General features: G+C 38.1%; 1 protein-coding gene across 3 annotated transcripts; it reads right to left on the bottom strand.

Moving 5' to 3' along the window:
* Nucleotides 1–2,850: 2,850 nt before the first annotated feature.
* Nucleotides 2,851–14,364, bottom strand: nrbp1 (nuclear receptor binding protein 1). Of its 3 annotated transcripts, none has more exons than XM_028604917.1 (18): nt 13,875–14,364; nt 13,181–13,439; nt 12,968–13,090; nt 10,413–10,514; nt 10,216–10,305; nt 10,007–10,047; nt 9,673–9,767; nt 9,431–9,514; nt 9,047–9,105; nt 8,563–8,661; nt 8,330–8,462; nt 7,914–8,004; nt 7,674–7,724; nt 6,254–6,389; nt 5,779–5,832; nt 5,581–5,644; nt 4,650–4,705; nt 2,851–4,539 (listed from the first exon to the last, which is right to left on the bottom strand). In XM_028604917.1, exons 2-18 carry the CDS (start codon nt 13,409–13,411, stop codon nt 4,444–4,446), a joined length of 1,605 nt encoding a protein of 534 aa, XP_028460718.1. In that variant the 5' UTR covers nt 13,412–13,439; nt 13,875–14,364; the 3' UTR covers nt 2,851–4,443. The 3 variants fall into 3 exon arrangements, with proteins under 3 accessions (XP_028460718.1, XP_028460717.1, XP_028460716.1); XM_028604916.1 differs by having other exon boundaries at nt 13,936–14,364; XM_028604915.1 differs by lacking the exon at nt 13,875–14,364 and adding an exon at nt 13,547–13,699.
* Nucleotides 14,365–14,582: the final 218 nt, after the last annotated feature.

The raw sequence follows: 14,582 nt of genomic DNA, 5'->3' as shown, positions 1-14,582 counted from the left end.
TGGAAAAGAGAGAAAGTGTGAAAAAGTGAACTGAAAGGTTTCCACTTTGTTTGCCAGAATTAGACTTTGTTCATGAATTAAAGTGTAGTTGTGAATAACAAGGAATGGTGTTGACCAAACATGGTTCATGAATTTAATTACTGTGCCTATATATATTACTTTCAAACTGGGAAGGAAAACACAAATTAAATGTGAAAGAGTTATGTGTTTGAATTGAAGTGCTATGTACTGTTTTGTAGGGTTTTTTGTTTAATTTTTCTTTTTTTTACTCACGATGTACAGAATTGAAAATACCCACGCAGCTGAAAAACACTCATGAACTGGATGTTTCCATTTTGGTAGCTTTTTATTTAGAGTGTGTTTCTAGGGTGTTTTATATCAAAAATATTTTTTAGTCCTGCTGTACTTTTATTATACTGCTGTAATTTTGTACAGCAATGTGTTTGTCCGCATGAAATGTGTTTTATTCAACTGTTATTTGAGCACACATTGTGACTTTAAGTATGTACATGAATATAATTGTACAAGGGCTACAGTTTCTTAAAATTTTGAAAAAATAATTCAAACAGTGATGCTCTGAGGTTAGAGAACACGCTCCTGATAAACCAGGATGTTTTTTTTGTATAAATAATTTAAACAATTGAATTTTGTCTCATTTGAGTGTCTGTGTGTACATTATTTTTTTTTAGAACCTACCTTTTATTCCCGAAAAGATGAAACTCTCGAAAATAACACATTTTCTGTAGTTTTTTTCTTCTTTTCTAAATTGTTCCCCACATGCATCCTGAACTACTGAGCCAGAACCCCTGAGAGGTGTACAGTATATGTTATTTACAAAAAATTATAAACCAAGTATTTTAACCATGCTGTTTACAGAGTGTAATAGCTACAAAAACCTTGCTGCTGGACAAAGGATAGAACCCTGTGGCACTCCAGATACCCACATAAAAAGATATATCATATGTCTCCATGAAGAAGAGGCCCATCATTTAAACGTTTTTAAATTTAAAATATGTCATAGTATAGTTTGCCAAAAATAGTTATACTATATATAGTCATAAAAACATGACAGTAGAGCATGTCATAAAAAGTCATGAAAACATCGTAATATAGCATGTCATAAAAAGTTGTAATATTGTATGTCATAAAAACGTCATTGTATTACTTTTTATTGTCATAAAACATCATAAAAACTGAGTATAGCATGTCATAATAGTAATAAGTCATAGTATAGTATGTCAAAAAACTCAAAAATGTCGTAAAAGGTCATGAAAGTCATAAAAAGTCATAGTATTGCATGTCATGAAAAAGTCACAAAAAGTCATAGTATTATATGTCATAAAACGTCATAGTATAGCATATCATAAAAAGTCAGTATTGTATGTAACTAAAAAGGTCATACTAAGTAATATTGTATTACTTTTTATTGTCATAAAACGTCATAAAAACAGAGTATAGCATGTCATAAAAAGTCACATTATTGTATGTCATAAAAAAGTCCTAAAAAGTCATAGTATAGTATGTCATAAAAAGTCATAGTATAGCATGTCATTACAAATTCATTGGGTTGTATGTCATAAAAAAAGTAATGTCATAGTATAGTATGTCGTAAAACGTCATAAAAACATAGTATAGCATGTCATAAAAAGTCATATTATTGTATGCCATAAAAAGTCATAGTATAGTATGTCATAAAAAGTCATAGTATAGTATGTCATAAAAAGTCATAGTATGTCATAAAAAGTCATAGCAAAGCATGTCATAAAAAAGACATTATTGTATGCCATAAAAATAGTCATACAAAATCATAGTATAGTATGTCATAAATAGTCATTGTATGGCATGTCATAAAAAGTCATAGTATAGCATGTCATGAAAAATCATAGTATAGTATGTCGTAAAAAGTCATGGTATTGTATGTTATAAAAACTTCATAAAAACATCATAGTATAGTATGTCATAAAAACAAAAAAAACGTCATAGTATAGTATGTCATACAAAGTAATATTGCATATCATAAAGTTATAGTATAGTATGTCATGAAAAGTAATGATAACATCATAGTATGGCATCTCATAAAAAGTCATAAAAAGTCATAGTATCATGTCATAAAAAGTAATAGTATAGCATGTCATAAAATGTTATGAAAACATAGTATAGCAGCTCATAAAACAATAGTATTGTATGTCATAAAAAAGTCATAAAAAGTCATAGTATAGCATGTCATAAAAAGTCATAGTATAGCATGTCATAAAAAGTCATAGTATAGTATGTCATAAAAAAGTCATGAAAAATTATAGTATATTATGTCATAAAAACATAGTATTGTATGTCATAAAAACTCAAAAAACGTAATAGTATAGTATGTCATACAAAGTAATATTGTAGGTCATAACAAGTTATAGTATAGCATGTCATGAAAAGGCATGAAAACATAGTATTGTATGTCATAAAAAGTCATAAAAGTCAGTATTGTATGTCATAAAAGAATCAAAAAGTCACGGTATAGTACGTCATAAAAGTAATAAAAACGTCATAAAAAAAAGTCATAGTATTGTATGTCAACAAAAGTCATATAGCATGTCATAAAAAGTAATGTAAACATAGTATCTCATAAAAAGTAATGAAAAAGTCATAGTATTGTATTTCATGAAAAATCTTAATGTTATTGTATGTCATAACAAGTCATAGTACTATATGTATTAAATAATCATAAAAAGACAGTATTGTCTGTTATAAAAAGTCATATAGCATGTCATAGTCATAGTCCTAAAAAAGTACCATATAAAAAGTCATAGCTAATGTTCAATCTAATACTCATCCTTTATCATGAAAGTACAACACTAAACAAAGATTGTGTACAATTTTATTTCAGGAAGTGAAAAAAACGGGGTAAATGCATTGCAGGAACAGAGCACAGTGTCCAGCATACAGTGTACAAGATGGTTACAAGCATGCCAGGCAGTTCCACACTCGTATCTCAAAGTATCTACAGACCCTGTCAGAAGGTAGTCCCAGCACAGAGTACACTGGAGCATTGAATACATTTTTAATGACACCATTTCCAATTTCTCTAAGTTCTTCCTGTTGTTGTGAAGGAGCCAGAGGCCACAGGACATTTCCAACAGGATATAAAGTGTACAGCAGTGCAAACAGTTAACATATAAGGGTGGTCTGAGCCAATAAGTGAATATCTACATGGCGAAGGCAAAGTTTTATCTCTGCGGTTACGTAGAATACCTCAGCCATGAAAAAAAAAAACTAATAATTTAGAGACGCAAAATCTAAATGTTGACAGGCCTAAACTGACAAAACCTTCTCTGCATTATAAATTACTTGATGATTCTATCACCATCGCTGTTAAAATGAGAACTGAACCAACTCCAGCAGCAAGCGTGTTGCATGCATCAGTTTCCATTTAGACATAGAAAAGCATACATGCATTTCCCAAACTTGTTGACAAACATCAGTCAGATTGTGTGCTAAACAAGAAAGCATCTTCACTTGGATCTAACCAACCTCTCCAGTAAAATGTTAAAATGTCCCTTACCGCCAACTTTTTATTGACCTAGACCTAAACGATAAGTGCTGCAGTGGACGACAGACAGAAACTACAGCAGTAGTTGGACCATAGTCAAGTGACGACATCCCCATTTCATAGAAAATAACTAAGTGTGATTTAAAGAAAGAGAGGAAGTAAAAGCAGACATTCAAACAACCACCGGCCTTAGTGCTGGAAGTGAATTATAGTATACACACTCAAGATTTTTTTTTTTTTTAAATAGAATATTTTTATAATTTAGCTGCAGTCCTTCAGGTTGTTGTATAATTACAGAATTTTGTAGTAAAAGTGACATAGCATCTGTTGCATTACTAGCTTGATGCATTGGAGTCTTTGAAAACCGATACAAGGTAGGAAGCCTGACTTGCTGCTCAAGAGAAAGTTTGAAAGGACCAGACATAACCTCACAACAACATAATACATACGCTTAGGTATGCCGGGACAAAGATTTTTTTTACACAAACAGTTTTATGTAAAAATGTTTAAAATACAGTTTTAATACTAACTTAAAGAAAATACTGCTGTAATCCAGTTTTAGTGCTTATCTGTCTTTCTTAACTAAGAACTGAAAGAAATCAGACAAATAGTCAAAACATTTGTATTTTCCTTTAAGTTGCGACTAGGGTTTCCTCTTTTAAAAAGAGAAGCAGATGGCTGTATTGGGTGGGAGAAGAAAACAAAAAACAAAGATAGAAAGTGAGAACCACTTAGTGGCAGCTTTTCCCACCAGAAGATACGACGACAAGCTGCAGGATCTGCAACCAGACCAAGGCTTCCTCCTCTGTCCTCGCAAAGCTTTTCTGCAACTAAAAGGTGGAGCAAAAAGCTAGTCCTGTTGTAGAGGATGAGGAGGGCTGAAAGAAGACCTAGTGAGTCCTCCGCTACGAGGAAACAGTCACCGGATTGAGAGAACCGTTCCGGCTGTAGAATTTTGAGAAGGCCTCTTCAAGAACGGATGCAAGTCGTGGCTGATCGCCCTGAAATGGAGAGACAGCAAGGTTAACAAATATCTTAGAGGCTGTTGTGGTTCTCTACTAATAACATGAGTGTTCAGGTTAGCAGGGTCATGGTAATGAACTCCACTTACCTCACTGATGAATCCCAGCTGAACAAGCTCCACAGCCAGCTCCTGCACGTTCTCATCTGAACAAGAAACACAAGGCAGTCAGAATCATACATGGCGGCGGGGGTATGTGTATGTGTTAAGATACCTTAGTCTTTCCTTTTTTTTACAACTGCATCATGCCAGTATTATCAACTATTATAATGTGCCTTGAAAGTATTCAAGTTTGTTATTCAAGTAATTGAAAGTGCAACGTGGAGTTTTGACAATTGATAAAAAGTGTCCCATATGTTCTACCAGCATCCACATAGAACATATCAACTTGTCCACAAATTAAATCCACAGGCAGACATTAAAGTGCATGGGATTAATAAAACTGGGGGTGACAGGGTGCTGTGTTGGTGTAGGGGTTAAGCTGCCAACTATAGCCTCTTTCCGACCAAGAAGTTACAGGAAAGTATAAAAACAGTCCACTTCTAACAGTTCTACTAACTACTCTCCCCCAAAACTGGTTTTGCCATTTGCATTCACACTGGCCAAGTGGCCATAGGGACTGACCTTTTGTTATTATAACACAGCCATCTAACCACCACTATGCGGAAAAGGGAAAAGACCCTGAAGTAGGAGCTGAAAGAGTTATAGGAACTGTGGCCAGAGGAACTTGATAATCCCCAAATTGGTCCAGTCGGAACGCGAGAAAAAAAGGGTTCTAGGAACTGCAAAAATCCCTCCGGTCGGAAAGCGGCTCATGAACCACAATATTCCTGTTTGGCATCTGGCTTGGCAACTTTGTTGCAATTCTTCATCTCTCTCTTCAACCATTTCAGCATCATCTCTCTAATTTCAACTATCAAATAGAGGCTGATGATTATGTGATAATTATAACTAAGGGTGAGAGTATTTGGTAATAACATGTCGATGTCGGAATGTGTGCACATAGCATAAAGGCACTCACTTGGTAACAAATCACAGCTTAAGTGCCTGTTCAATTTATCCTCAAGTTTCAAAAGTAAGGTCAGCTGAAAGGAGAATAAAAAAAAAAAAATCATTTCACAAGGTCTTAAAACATAAAGCACTTTCAAATATGACATACAATACTTTGAAGCAGAAACATTAGTTTATCACTCATCAGACAGGCAGTGTTGAAACTTACATGATGCTTGGTGCCCTCATCAACAGGCTCAATATTGCACTGCATCTGAAGGACCTGTGAAGGAAAACAGCTTAATATACGACACATCGAGGTGCAGAATATGATCAGAAAATATAGTGCTACATGCAAATGAAGAATTAAAAAAACAAATGCAAATCCTGAGTAGACTCCAACTTGTTATCATGCACACAATGAGTACATTTGCTTCCATAAAATGATCACTTGTGTTCTGCACTGTATTATGCATCTCCCTCAATTCACCTACCCTAAAAATCCAATTTCTATATTCAAAATATCCTCAAATACTACGATATCTTGGACGAGGAATAATATAATTACATGAATAAATTGTATTAATAGTGATTCACCGAATCGTGACAGTTTTAAGTTACTTGTGAAAACAAACTGATTTGGATTTGTTAATATTATTTAACAGAGATCTCGTGTCTGTGCACTCCTGCAGGTCAGTTCTTACCTTCCTTGTCTCGAGTTCCGCAGGTTCAGGAGTCGGGGTTTTTACTGAGGGGGGCACTATGGGCGACTTCACCGCCTCCTGCTGAGGTTGTTGTGGACATGGTACCCCAAACGCAGTCAGAGGATAGATCCCATTCCTGGTACATCAGAGGAAAAGAAGAGGCATACTCTCAGGACAACGGCAAATGGTTCATGCTGTGCAGGTGTGCCCTGAACACCAGAGGACATCTTTAACATTAGGGTTTTGCTGACCATGTATGTATATAATGTACATACGATATCCTACTTCAGGCTTTGCACATATTCAACTGCAATACCTCAGCAATTTCCCATTTTTGGCCACAATCAGTGAAGGGTGAGCAAAAGGGCGGTCAACGAATATTCTAAATTTGAATCGATATTCAAATAGTAAAAAGAATAGGGCTGTCCTCGACTAAAGAAATTCTTAGTCAACTAACACTTATACGATTTTGTCGACTAATCGATTATTTGATTTAATTGACAGAGCTGTGCACTTTGAGAGGTGGTTAAGACTAGAAAAGCACAATATAAATGTAGTTAATTAACCATTAAGCATAAAAAATGACTAATTTACTAAAGAAATCTTAGTCGACTAAGACCAAAATGACCGATTAGTCGACTAATCGATTAAGAGGTGGCAGCCCTAAAAAAGAAACAGACATTCGCATATGAAAATGTATATTCGAATATTATAAGAGAGTAAAGAACTGGGCCGCTACTGCCTAAACGTTCAGCTTCCTGTCTGATTGAGCCCAGCCTAGTCTTGCATTGCCAGACCTATCTCCGCAGCGATGTCGGGAAAAGAATTCACAGCAGCGAGTGGGCGTGTTGATGACGTTCTATCATGCGGCTGTCGGTACCGGAAGTAAACAAACAATGAGGGTGAAGAAGAAGACCGCACAAAGAAGCTAACGTAAATCTTTGACCGCAGAGACAACAAATACGTCTTTCGGTAAGAGCCAACGCCAATTTCGCCGGACAAATTCATGGACTGGCAAGAGACTCCGTTGTTTATGATCAAATTACGAATGGCTCCGTGACGGCAGTGTAATCCCCGGCATGTCCGGTCTCCTGCACGCCCAGAGAGAGAGAGAGAGAGGACTAACGTTACACAAGTAGTTATGTCTCCCGTTGTATTGGTTGCCCTCTTATGGACATAATGCACAAAAATAGATATTTGAATATATTCAAACCTCTGATTTTTTTTAGAAAGAATATTCATTGATTCAATGTCATTTTTGGCCAATTGTGACAGCCATAGTGAGCAATTCTCATTTCATTTTCTCCACCAAATCTTATTAGCAGATTCAGGCATCCAAGCCAGAATCATCAAATCATAGGCAAATCAACATCATATTTGTGCCCAAATACGCTCCCAGCTGTAGTAACTGCTTTCTTACCTTACATCTTCCAGGAACTTGTCCAGCTCAAGGGCAGGAAACTGAGAGAGCCTAAAGCAGAAGGAAAAACTGTTACTCATGCTGAATATTCAGCCAATCAGGACAAGAGTGTGACTAAATCTTCAACTCAGTTACTAACAATTTCACTCTCCTAGCAGGTAAGTTCAGGTGTTGTATCATTTAACTGTAATGCAACCCTTTGGACCAGGAAAAGATAAAGATAGTGGTTGTGTGATTTACTTCATCTGAACTCCCTCCTTGGCCTCAACAATCACCAAGTTAGGATCCATGTTCTTTGTCATCTCTTCTAAAGCATTTTCTGGAATCATATCTACATGGAAACAGAGAAGACAGCAATCAGATAAGAGCATTCACCCCTGATGGTTATTTTTCCACAATTAATGTTGTGCGTGGTGGGTTTGGGGGCTTCTTGTCAGAGTCTTATAAAAGTAAAATAAAATAAAGAAAAGTCACCAATTTGACCTTTTTAAGAAAACACATCATGTTAGGCTAACTGAGTAAGTCCCAGTCTTAGGTGTGCGGTGTGTCTGTATATTTGGATTAAACAATGGTCCAATAATTGTATATTTAAACTGAAGATACTAATTACCAGTAATCATACATTCATACAAAACATTGCGTTTACTTTCACTCACGCTGGTGGCTGACGATGCAGTGTGCAGCCAGCAGCTTGAGTAAGGGCACCTCAAACAAGGCCTGGTGAAACAAAAGCTCCTTAGCTGTGGGTCGCTTACTGGGGTCCACCTCAAGACACTTCTGTATAAATTCCTGAGAAAACATAGGGGGGGGTGGGGGGAGGGGGGACTTTAGGTTATGGATTTATCTTCCAAACCGCCATATAGGCTTTAAACGGTTGTCTCTCCCTCACCCGTTGCAATGGGTCCTCCAGGGACTGTATGGCACTGTTTATGGCTTCTTGGGACACATAAGATGAATCTCCATTACTCTGGATTTCCAACACAGCCATCTAAGGAAGTGATTGGACAAAGAAGGGTGTTGATTGGAAATGATTCATAAATAAAAGCACAAAGGTCAACAGCAGCCACTCTCATGTTACATAACTCAATTGTAAGACATTGGTCATCAATGAAGACCTGATGTATTTCACAGACCAAAATCATTAAAAACAGTTTTGTTAAACAACTGACATCCTGATTTTTATTTCTGTGACTGCCATAAAAAGCACACTAACATTCAAAGCAAACACTAAGCATGGTGAAAGCTGGGGTGACATTTATGTTAAGAATGCTTTGATACATCAGTGCATTATCAATCAAGCACATTTTCCATAAAAAAAAGAATCGTCTTGTCAGTATGCCACTAGCTCAGAGCAGAACAAGGTATCCTCTCACCTCTAAGGCGCACATTCCAAAGGAATAGATATCCACGGCTGTGGTAACATTGGCAACAGCTGAAAGCAGAAATAAGGTGGTCAATATCAATCTCAATCAAGGTTCAATTCCAGGGAAACGTAATCCTGTATCACAGAAAATCTACTTCACAAAGCAGGGCTATCTGAGTGAAATTACAGGATCTTTTTATTTAGCCATTTTTTGCCTTTATTGGACAGATGAAAGTAAGAGGCAGACTGGAAACAGAGAGATAGAGATGGCTATGACATGCAACAAAGGTACCACAGCCGGAATAAAACCTCATATGTTGCGGTTACGTGGCATGCGCCGTAACCAGGTGCTCCGAAATTACAGGACCTTTGATGACAAATGACAAGATCTTACCTCCATATTCTGGAGCAAAGAAGTGAAGGCTCTTCTGCTCTTCCCGACAGGTTTTCACATGGTTATTGATGGTGTCTGGAGCAACTGAAATAATGGAGAAAAGCCTTAATAGTACCAGAACTAAAAATAATAGTGGAGGGTATCTGTAGTATAGAAAAGGATTTGGCAAAATATGGCCATAACACTGGCTTTACAATGTTCTGATATCTTCTAAAAGATCTGTTGCTTTGAATTATCTTTACCTGAGCCAATCTTGATGAGGCCGTTGTGCTGGATGAAGATGGTGTCACAGGTCAAGTTGCCATGAATGATGGGAGGTTCACAGGAGTGCAGGTAGCTAGAGACATTTGAACGAGGGTAAAGTCAAGAAAACAACTGATACCACACCAGGGAACAAATTCCTTTTTATGTTTGCAGTTGGTGAATTCTAAAATTTACAAGCCACTTTCAAGACAAAGTACAGTTGTAGTCTAAAAATACCTTTGTATTTGGACGGTAAATTGTGTAAATGCCCCATACCACAATTTATTCTTTAACACTAAGTGTCTCACAGAAATGAACCTTTGTTTTACTTACCTGAGAGCAGATAGTATTTGTGTGCACCAGCGCTTCCAGGCCTGTCAAACAAGAAAATAAAAATGATGGTAAAAAAACAAAAACAAACAGACTTAACAGGTTTTTTTTTTTTTTTTTTTTTTTAAATCAACTGTTGTTGACTTGTCAGCGTCATTTCCAAGTAACTTCTTTTCCAAATCTGTTGATGAGTTACAGAAGAGCTTTCACACCTTTTCATTCATGGTCTTGTGGTTTTTCTTAGTTTTTTTCAAAAACTGTTTGAGACTTCCAGAGGACATGTACTCGGTGATAAAAATGACCTGCATACAAAGAAAACAAATGCAAACAGTTCATCATAAAAGCCATTATGCTCAACACTTTTTACACGATTTGATAAAAAAGGGGATTTTTTTAAATGAGCTCCTACCCTCGCTCTGTTTTCTTTGACATCCGCCCAGTACTTGTGAAATTTCACAATGTTCAAATGCTCCAGCTGGATCAAATTGTCAAAAACAGCTTTGACTTTTTCCTGTGTAAAAAATAGAAAAGATTCAATTTTAATGTATACATAATGTCAGATAGTCTTAACCGCAGCATATCATTGAATGTTACATCTTCCATCCATGTTGTCAAATTAAGTTGGTGTGGTGGTGTGGAGGGGGTGTGGGGAGGAGGTGGTGGCTCAGGTGAGCAGGTAGGGAGGGACTGATTGCTACAGCTGCAGCGAGTTGTCTGATTATGTTCTCCCTAGGGCTGGGCGATAAAACGATAACGATATGTATCGCGATAGACACATAATCAATATCAATAGAAAATGCGGTCGATAAAACGTTCGATAACTTGTTTTTCTTCATCAGAAGAAACCAGAGGTTGTGAATCAAGTTTGGTTGCATGAACAAAGGCCCTCACTCTCTGGCAACCTAGCAACGTGGGGAGTGACACTCTAACAGCCAATCATGTAACAGTATCAAGTTTGGTTGCGCCACATCGCTGTCTCGTGTTCTTCAATAACAGAACCGGCGTGGAGTGGAAAGTGAGTGCCGCAGCGAGCGAGGAAATAGTTGATAAAACCATAGACAGTATAAAACAGGAAAAGTCAGTATGGCAGTTTTGGGGATTTTATAAGTCTGACCGTAGTCAGACCAATGTCGTCAGACCGTCGTCCCCACCAACACTGGTACGACCACAAACTTGTTTTACCACTTTAGCCGCGCTCACACTTTGGAGCACAGCCGTATTCGCCATCAACGTCCAACAACATCTGCAGCTGCAACACGGCACAAGCAGCAGAGCACCATGGAGAGGTTCTCTAAATCAGCGCCTTACTAAACACTACAAAGAAATAACGGAGGCAGACATGCTGAGCGCTGTCCAGAAGCCAGGTTACCAACCTAGCACTAAACCTGCAGAAAATAGTTCCTTCTCAGGTTTCTTATATTTAGCTAACACTTTGCACTATTTTATGACACTTTATTAAGCATTTCTTACTTATTCTTTAATTTTGCACCTTAATGTTAAGAGATAATTGTTAAGTGTTCATTGTGATTTTAGACCTGTTTACATTTGAATTATTTGAGTGTTTTCCATGGTTGTGTTGACATTTCTGCTTTTATAACTGAGGGGATTATAATCAGAGCAGGGTTAAGTTTAAAATAAAAATGTTTAAATTTAATATATTTTTCTCCTGGTCCTTATTTTAAATAGGTCATAAAAAATATCAATAATTATCAATATCGACCGATATGAAAAACTTATATCGTGATACAGTTTTCAACCATATCGCCCAGCCCTAGTTCTCCCTTTAAAAGCAGTAGTGAACCGGAGCAAGCGGGGAATGGCCGACTGCGAGAGAGGAGACGTGGACACTGTGTGGTGAGCTGGACAGCGCAAGTTTTGCCCTTGCGACCGAGAGCCTCGGGCCAAGTGGGAGCGAGGGAGCTCCAGACGGATTGTGGGACAATTCATTGCTGATGCGATCCTTAAATAAAGCGCTGTGGCAAATATTCCTCCCTGTGTGTTTGTTGTTGTCTGTGAACAGCGGTCTACAGCAGTGGAACTGCTACAGTTAGATTTTCTGTTTAATTGCAAAGAATATTTTAACAATTCAGGCCAAGTAAGCTCATTAATTTTTAATGGCCTGGCTTTCTCTTGGCCAGCAGGTCGGACCACTGGTCAGTAAGTCTGAGGTCAAATGCTGTTGCTGTTGAGTCCAAGGTCAAATGCAAACTCAAAAGCTGTAAATGGGCGTCCATTAACAGCAGCTCTGGGTTTTGCTTTTCACTCCATACAGACTATTTATTCATCAGACTATCATTTTAACAACAAATATATATATTAAAATCTCAATTAGACTGAAAATGCCATTTTCTCACAGTCATTTGCATATTAAACTAAAAACTGCCTGTTGGAAACGGTCTTGCACTAATTGGTTGCTGCTTACAAGCCTTGCTCAATGGCACCCAGTAGCTATCTAACACAGAATTTCTAACTAATTTTTGTGTTTTTATTTTAAAAAGTAAGCAACAGACTAGATCTGATGACATTTCCGCAACCAAGATAATAGTTGGGAAATAGAAACCAAACAAAAGCCTTAAATCCAACTTCTTCTGGTGGGATTACTCCCTCCCCTTCAAATTTCTGCAAAGTTTCTGTAACTACTCAGGTACATTGTATACTTTGCAATGGAGCTGGCAGCAACAAATCGGATCACTTTCATAAGGAGCTTAGAGCCAAAGGGGGGTAATGAAAACCAGAAGACTTCTACATTGTTGTTGAGATCACAGTAAAGAATGCAGCCTAACACAAAAAAACATAATCCCTGAAACCTTGTTGAAACATTTAATTCCTTGCAGGTATAAACGTTGTCCTCTTCCTGACATAATCATTATAATGACCATTATTATAAACGTTTCATTCATGTTGTAATACACGTAACTTCTTCACACACAACTAACTACATCAACCTAGTAGCACTGCACCCACCTCCTGTAGTTTGAAATTCTTCCTTTCTGAGAACATGACCTCATTCCACACCACCTCAACTCCTTCCTCAGTGTCCATGGCCAAGTAAGCATTATCGATCCCGGGGACGTTGCGCTGATTCACCTACAGGAGGAAAACAAAATATTACATCACGCTTTATTTATACCTTAGTAAAGGTAAACTTGACCCCTCTGCCGAAGACATATCCCCTACCTCTTCTCTGCGTTTCTGCCAGCGTCCACACGGGCTTTCCTCCAAAATCTCTGATTCATCCTCGCTCTCCTCTTCCTCATCCTCTGTGGCAGCAGTGGCTGAAGGCTGGGTCACCATGGACACGGGGGGAGACACAGATGACACTGCTTGACCTGTGGGTGCAGATGCCATGGACTCCGTTTTCACTTCCTGGGCAGTATCTGAGGCCTGCTTGTTCTCTCCCTCAGACATCGTCTTGGTTGTCAGGCCCAACAGCCAGCTGTGAGACACACAGAGATGCCCAAACACAATAAAAACATCATACTCCATAACACTGTTGAGAAAGTCAAATCCAAAACCTGGCAATAATATCACATTTCAAACTACCTTGACAGCACCGGTATGTACTTGGTGGCTGAGCTGTCTAGCATAGTTGCAGCAGAGAAATAACATTAGCTATTGAGAGTTTGCAAAAGAAGTTAGCTTAGCTAGCACTCTACAGGAAGCCAATTTTCTTCCCGTGGATGGCGAAGGCATGACCCGCCCTACTCTCCCTGTGATTGGCTATTACTCGTTGCCTGCTCTGGTTGGGTTCGTTAGGTTTAGGCAAGAGGTGTGGGGTTGGTTAGGGTTAGAGTGAGAATGTCAGGGTAAGCCAATCAGAGGCAGAGTGGGGCGGGACAAGCCTTCGGAATCCTGGGTAAAAAATACTCACCTACAGTAAAGGCCATAATAAACCGTATCACGAATATGAGTAGAAGTAGCGCACAGCTTACGTTTTAAAGACGGAAAATGTGACGATGCCAGCTCCAGTGTAGCAGACTCCCACCGCCGTAGACCAATCCCAGCTCCTTATTTATTTAGCTTTGTTAGCTACAAATCTTCGTTTCTCAGCAGAGTTGCAGCTAGCTTTGAGACGCTGCTAGCTAGCAGCAGTTTTAGCAGCCCACCGCCCCTTGCTGCTTCTCAAGACTCTAGCTAATGTGTGCTCTTAAAATTAGCCTCTGCTAATGTGAGTTAACTACACAATATTACAACTGCGCCAGACGCGTTCACCGATTAGTAACATTACAACAGTTCACAGTAAAGATGGGCGGATGATATCGAAGCTTGTTTCACTCCTGTGACGCGCACAGTTTCAATACATTGCCGGAGCTTGTATCAAATGAGGAATACCACGTGACTCATGGCGCCCGAAGCCTCATACGTCACTGACATGGGTGTATAAGACGTTTTATTACTGAGAATACTGATTAGAGTTTTATCTTACTTTGGCAAATGATCTAGCGTTACAGAACTCAGGAGTATATATATGATATATGACTTGTCACTGTTAACTTAATTATTGTAGTTTATATTCTACACACAGGTGACACAATTTTGTTGACAAACATATTTGTTGTATTATTCCAGCATAAGAGTG

Source organism: Perca flavescens, chromosome 18 (genome assembly GCF_004354835.1).
Source record: "Perca flavescens isolate YP-PL-M2 chromosome 18, PFLA_1.0, whole genome shotgun sequence".
NCBI lineage: Eukaryota > Metazoa > Chordata > Actinopteri > Perciformes > Percidae > Perca > Perca flavescens.
Note: the sequence above shows the minus strand (reverse complement) of the source record. Positions and strands in the feature narration are given on the sequence as shown.